Source organism: Capricornis sumatraensis, chromosome 5 (assembly GCF_032405125.1).
Source record: "Capricornis sumatraensis isolate serow.1 chromosome 5, serow.2, whole genome shotgun sequence".
Lineage (NCBI taxonomy): Eukaryota > Metazoa > Chordata > Mammalia > Artiodactyla > Bovidae > Capricornis > Capricornis sumatraensis.
In genome coordinates this window covers 16,540,417-16,546,640 of record NC_091073.1, presented here as the reverse complement: position 1 = coordinate 16,546,640, position 6,224 = coordinate 16,540,417, and the positions used below count along the sequence as shown (strand labels likewise).

Genomic DNA, 6,224 nt, shown 5'->3' with positions numbered 1-6,224 from the left:
TTTCATGATATTTTAAATTTGTTGTAAATGACAAAAGTAATATAACTACATTGCAGCAAATTTGGATAGTTTATACATAAAATCATTTCTATTGTTAATACATGAATATACCTACTCTTGGTATTTTTATATGCATTTAAAATATTTTTAATGACAGTGTACCTGAATATATTTTAAAGACTGTGACATTCTCTTATCTTTTCTCTTTTAATTATCCTCATAAATGTTACTGGGATATAAAATTTTATTTCACTGTTTTCTTATTATTATCTGTTAGCTATGTCATTTTGTCCTCATTGGTGTTTATTAGATATGCCATCATTTTTTCCTTATTGTTATCTATCAGGTATACCATTATTTAACCGTTTCACTATACTAGTCACAGGTAGATGAGTAAATGACTAGTAAGTCATTAGGAAATCTCCCTATTTGGATATAGTTTGACAAGTCATTATCATGGAGCATAGTTCAGGCTCATAGTTGGTAGGCAGTAAGTGTTGGTTTTCTTCCTGCTTCTCTTTCTCCCTTCTTTATGCTGTCTTTATGGTTGTTTCTTATACTGCAAGCCTGAGCATAGCATATTTTTAATCTAGAGATTTCTAACTGATTATTATGTAAATTTACCTTGGTTATTTCAATTAGCAATTTGTGGGGAGTACTAGTACTATGATCGCAAAGGTTCAGTTTTCTCTCTGTTACTTGGTCAAGGGTATTGATTCTTTCTTTCTTGCCAGATGTAAAATGTTAAAACTATAAAGGATTGTTTGAAATAACCTTATCCAATGGTATCCCAGTTGGTGCACTGTCAGAATTTTTCAAGGTGCTTCAAGGAATGCTAATTCCTTACTAAGTCTTAATTTGGTGGCTGAGGATTGGGAATCTGCATTCCGATAAGCATCCCAGTGTTCTGATTTTGGTGGTAGAGGGACCATAATTTGAAATTGTCGTTTGGTTAGTAGATCTTGCTAACTTTCCAGAGTTAATTTTAGATTTTTATCATGTTCAGTCTTTTGCTTTTAAAAAACTAATTGAATCTCAAGATGACTTTATAGCAGGAGGCAAATATTACAATCACAATTATGTTCTGCAACAGGAAGTAAGTTCTAAATGAATCTTAACATTTTCCTTGACACGCCACTATGTTTAAGTGTATTAAAGATGTCATTGAAAGGTGCAGGGGAGGAGAACGAACTTAATTTGGCAGGTGGGTGTTCACGGTACTATTATCCACAAGTGTCTGTGCTGATTGACAGCCCACACATCACCTCTTAACAGGCACTGTACTCAGTTGCAGCAGATTTAAGTGTATGGCATTTTTCACTGAATATTTGAAACTGTTTTAGTTAATAGTATTAATTGTGCATAGACCAATTTGCAGCCACTGTTTCAAAGTGCTTAATGGATAATAAACCAAAAGATTCTATGGACCTCTACTTAGAGTAAATGTGGGTCAACCTCTGCCATGTTGCTTGGGTATGATGTATTTTGAGTAGGGCAAATGTTAGTTCAGAGAAGGAATCTTCCCCATACTATAGATAAATAGTGAAACTCAGGAAGGTGAAATGCCCAAGGTCAGTTAGCCGGAAGGAGCTGAGCTGGAATTGGAGCCCAGATCTCCAGGGTCCTTGTTCTCTGCTCTTTGTACCATACCAAACTGCCCTTTTTGCAGAGTTTCTATCTAATGAGAAACACTTGGTATTATGGCTGGTGGAGCTGCTACAATCTATATTTGTATTGAGAAGAGCACTGAAGCAAGGAATTCTACTCAATATTTTCTTTGGAAAACCAAACATGCTTTATTTCATTTTTTTCACAATTTATTTAAACATCTCACATATACAAAATAGGTACAATTTAATTTTTCTGCTTGTCCGAGAAACAAGACTTCTTTGGAACCGTGGGAGAGGATGAACATGAGACTGGCAAAGAACAGATGCTGAATTTAAAGAAGAGGACAATGTTGGGCAAATGATCCACTTACTTTGTGGGAATAAGATGTAAAGTACTGATGTTACGTCACATGAAAAAAATACACGATACAGCTCAACAGCAGAGGAGTGTCTCTCCTCGAATTCTCCTAGCACCATCAACATTCTTCAAGTATCTGAAATACTGTTAATTAGCACCTTCGTATTTTGAACAAAAAAGCACAAATACCTCAGCTCATTTCTGGTCAGCACCTCACGGTGTGGATCACACTCACAGGAAAGTGTTTTGAGGTAGTTTAAACCTTTGGAAGTTTGGGTTTTAAACTTCCCTCCGTGGAAGATATTCAAAAGCCACAAGTGGTGCAAATGTTCATGGTTTTTATTTTTCAATTTTTATTTTGGTTTTCTTACAAAGGTTGACATTTTCCACAACAGGTGTAAGAGTGTTGAAAAAAAAAAAATTCCAAATCTTTTGGAGAGGGGGGAAAGGGAGGGGGAATGAATTAAATTGTATTGCACAATGCTCTGATCAATCCTTCTCCTCTTTTGCCCACAATTTAAGCAAGTAGATGTGCAGAAGAAACGGAAGGATTCAGCTTTCAGTTAGGAAAGAAGAAAAAGAAATGGCCAAGAGAAATGTTTCAGATTTCCTTTTTCTTTAATTTAGGTTGAGTTTGTTTATTTGAAACAGACCGGGCCAATGTTCAATCTGATTTCTTGGTCAGCGCCACCGATGTCCAAAGGTGCAATATCAAGGATAGGCAGGCGAGATGGCTTGTTTGTTTTATACTCAATGATTGTCTTCTTCCATTCATTTGTCTTTTTCTGTTTAAAAAGAGAAGACAGGAATAGGCATAAAGCAGCACTGTTACGGAATCTAATCATCTTGTATCATATTATATAATTAGATATATTACACACAATTATATTGTACAATATATAATTATATAGAACACGTATTTACAGAGAAATATATATCAGATATTATTCACATAGAATTATTTTATTATGCATGTGTTGCTAAGTTGCTTCAGTTGTGTCTGAGTCTTTGCAACTCTATGGACCGTAGCCCTCCAGGCTCCTCTAGGTAAGAATACTGGAGTGGGTTCTCCAGGGGATCTTTCCGACCCAGGGATCAAACCGACATCTCTTATGTCTCCTGCATAGGCGAGTGGGTTCTTTACCAGTAGTGCCACCTGGGAAGCCCATTATGTACTATATTATAAATTACAGCCTGGGGCTTTTTAACCTCAAGTAATTGTAAGTTATGGCTTTACATCATCATTTAAAAAACATGTGAAAAGAAAAATAATACATGGGACATAGTATATATTTCAGTATTTCAGAGAATTTCAGAAGGCAAGATCTGATAAGAATGCTCTGGATTTACCATCTGAATTTAAACAAATGTATTTATGAAAGAAAAATAAGTTAGGTCTCTCTTTCATCTGTTCATTTAATGGTCTAAGCTCCACTATCCCACTTCCCAAATTAATGTTATTCCCATATTCCACTATTACTTACAGAGCAGCCATCTACAAGAACGGTGTAAGTGAATCTGCTGTTGCCCTCAGCAACCAGTTCGACATCATTGGATCCTTGCAGAATGACAGCCTTTTTCAGGTTGCCAGTTTCCTCGTCCATGTATGCAATGCTGTTCTTGCAATGGTAGGTGATGTTCTGAGAGGCATGGTTGGCCAGCAGACGCATGAAGGCAAGTTGGGTAGCCATTTCCTTGGTGGTTACTCCTTCAACGTTATATTCAAACTACAGAGAGTAAGATGGGAATTCCAGTTAAATGAAGGAGGACTCAGATACTATACTAAAAGTCAAATTAAAAAAAATATTCCGGTAAAGAGAAGAATAATGGACTCAGGTATGAACCTGTACTTTTAAAGGAGACTCAATTCACTTGTCTTTGAAATAGTGGCTACCTAGAAGGAACACAGGAACTACCATGCCGAGGCGACTCATCTCAAAAAGGGGCCTGTTTCAGATAAAGCTTCTCTCGCTCCACATATATGTTTCCTTTTAAAAATAAGAGAGCAAGAAGGTAGAGATTTAGGCCCTTTTATTTTCCACCAATAAAGGTGATGGAAACTTTTAACTAGAAATTCAGAAAAGCTCACATCGTGAAAACATATGTTCCTGGATACTGGACTAGATGATGGCTTGTACCCCTTCGCACCATGTGACACTGTCACTTTCTCCAGTGACTATCAGTTAAGTCATATTTGAATAATAACTTCTGGATTGTACGGACACGTCCAATCCATCTATCTGTAATATTCAATCCAGGAAGTAACAGAACCCAAGAACAGAGCAGGTTCTTTTAAAAAGCCCATTTTGGTAAAAGGCCAAAATGAGGATAATTGAAAAGCAAAGAGTGCTAGACAGTATTCAGTAGGCAAAGGAATGTTTGTAAAATTCCTTACCTGGGTGCCACCATTGATAGTTTCTCCTACCCAGACATGCTTCTTGGCCTTGGAATTTCTGTACCAGTTCTTGACTGGGATGTCTTCAGGTTGAGCCCGGATGCAGGTTTCGCCGGTAGAGAAATCACAGTATACTTTGATAGCATCCATAGTACATCCTTGGTTAGGGTCAATCCAGTAGTAACCTTAAAAAGAAAAAGACCTAGGTCATAAAACCTCTCACTGAGCGAGAGGAGCGTAGGTTCTAATAATTACTACTGAGAAATTCTGATTCCCAAAAGTAGCATTTTTGATCATACTGTTAAATTGTCTACTCTACATCAACAGGAAGAGGATGACTATTTTCAGTATTAGACAGTTCTTCCGCTCCTCTCCATGAAAATCAAAGTCAGGGTATGTATTACCATGGAAAGGGCAGAAATACGAATCGAGACAATCTTGAAAATGGGTGCTGGTTGGGAAAAGAAAATACTTTATTAACTGGGTAGGATTTTACATAATGCCATTTTGACTCAAATACCCTTTCATATCAGTGGGAGATGACTTTGAAAGGCCTAACTTGTGAGAAGGGTCATTCTGACTGGATATCTCAACCTACCACTGCTCCATTCTGGGTGGCTGAGTCTCAAGTCTCGGCATGTGCGAGCTGGGTTCTTCCTAGAGCCTTCTGGAGTAAGAAGGGTCTCAATCTGGTTGTTGAGAGATTTCAGAGTAGCATCAACTTCATAATCCTTGGGTCTTAGAGAAGTTGGTGAGCGAGGCTGGTCAGCCCTGTAGAAGTCTCCATCAAAACCAAAGTCGTAACCACCACCACTTGGGCCAGGAGGTCCAGGAGGGCCGGGGGGACCAGGAGGGCCCTGCAAAGGTGGAAGTGAGAGACAAGAGGCTCTGGATTTGGTCATGGTGAAAGACAACAATGATAACAGGTTTTCCATGGAGATTCACACAAAAGCATGCCCTAATAAGTAAAACAGAATCAAATTCATGTAATAACAACTTGCTCCAAGGCATACTTGCAGGGATGGGCTCAAAGAGTTCATCAGGTACAGATAATTTTTATATATTTTAGAAAGCAGGGAAATGGGGGACTACTTTAATGTGTTGTTATCAGTGTCTTATATGCTTAATCGCTCAGTCATTTCCAGCTCTTTGCAACCATGTGGACTGTAGCTTATCAGGCTCCTCTGTCCAGGGAATTCTCCAGGCAAGAATACTGGAGTAGGTTGCCATTTCCTCCTCCAGGGGATCTTCCCAATCCAGGGATCGAACCTAGGTATCCCGCATTGCAGGCGGATTCTTTACCGCTCTGAGCCACCAAGGAAGCCCTTCGCTGTCTTGGTTTGGTCTAAAGAAGATATTCCCATAGGTCAGTGATGCCCTTTATTATTTCCCCAAATCATACTTACAGCAGGACCTTGGCTACCCTGAGAACCACGAATGCCAGCAGGTCCGACTGCACCAGGCTGTCCAGTGCGACCATCTTTGCCAGCGGGGCCAGTAGGACCAGCAGGGCCCTAGGAAAGAAGGACACCAAGTCTGTGTGCGCCACTGAACACCCCACAAGGGAGACAGCGGTCTGCCTGCCATAGGCTCTTCTCAGAGATAAACATCTCTTAGATCTACCTACCCTAGGACCAGCGGGACCCACAGCACCGGGGGCACCTTGATCGCCGTGATGACCCTGTAAAGAGAGAACAGGAAAGTCACACCTTTAGAACATGTGTCGATGAGCAGATTTTAAAAAACTGAACAGAAAATTTTAGTTTCAATGGACTCTGGATTGAGAAAATTAAAAATGTAAAATGGGCCTCTTTTCTTTCATTATGTCTATTCAATTATCTTTTTTTTTCTACAAGCTATT

At 39.0% G+C, this 6,224-nt stretch overlaps 1 protein-coding gene across 1 annotated transcript in view; it reads right to left on the bottom strand.

Annotated features, from left to right (window-relative positions):
* Window positions 1–1,785: 1,785 nt before the first annotated feature.
* Window positions 1,786–6,224, bottom strand: part of COL1A2 (collagen type I alpha 2 chain) — a 36,836-nt gene continuing 32,397 nt past the window's right edge. The window contains exons 47-52 of the mRNA XM_068973397.1: window positions 5,991–6,044; window positions 5,770–5,877; window positions 4,962–5,220; window positions 4,364–4,548; window positions 3,453–3,695; window positions 1,786–2,753 (exon numbers count right to left, since the gene is read on the bottom strand). Of these exons, the coding sequence (XP_068829498.1) occupies window positions 2,607–2,753; window positions 3,453–3,695; window positions 4,364–4,548; window positions 4,962–5,220; window positions 5,770–5,877; window positions 5,991–6,044 (996 nt within the window). The 3' untranslated portion in view covers window positions 1,786–2,606. The remainder of the gene's footprint in view (window positions 2,754–3,452; window positions 3,696–4,363; window positions 4,549–4,961; window positions 5,221–5,769; window positions 5,878–5,990; window positions 6,045–6,224) is intronic.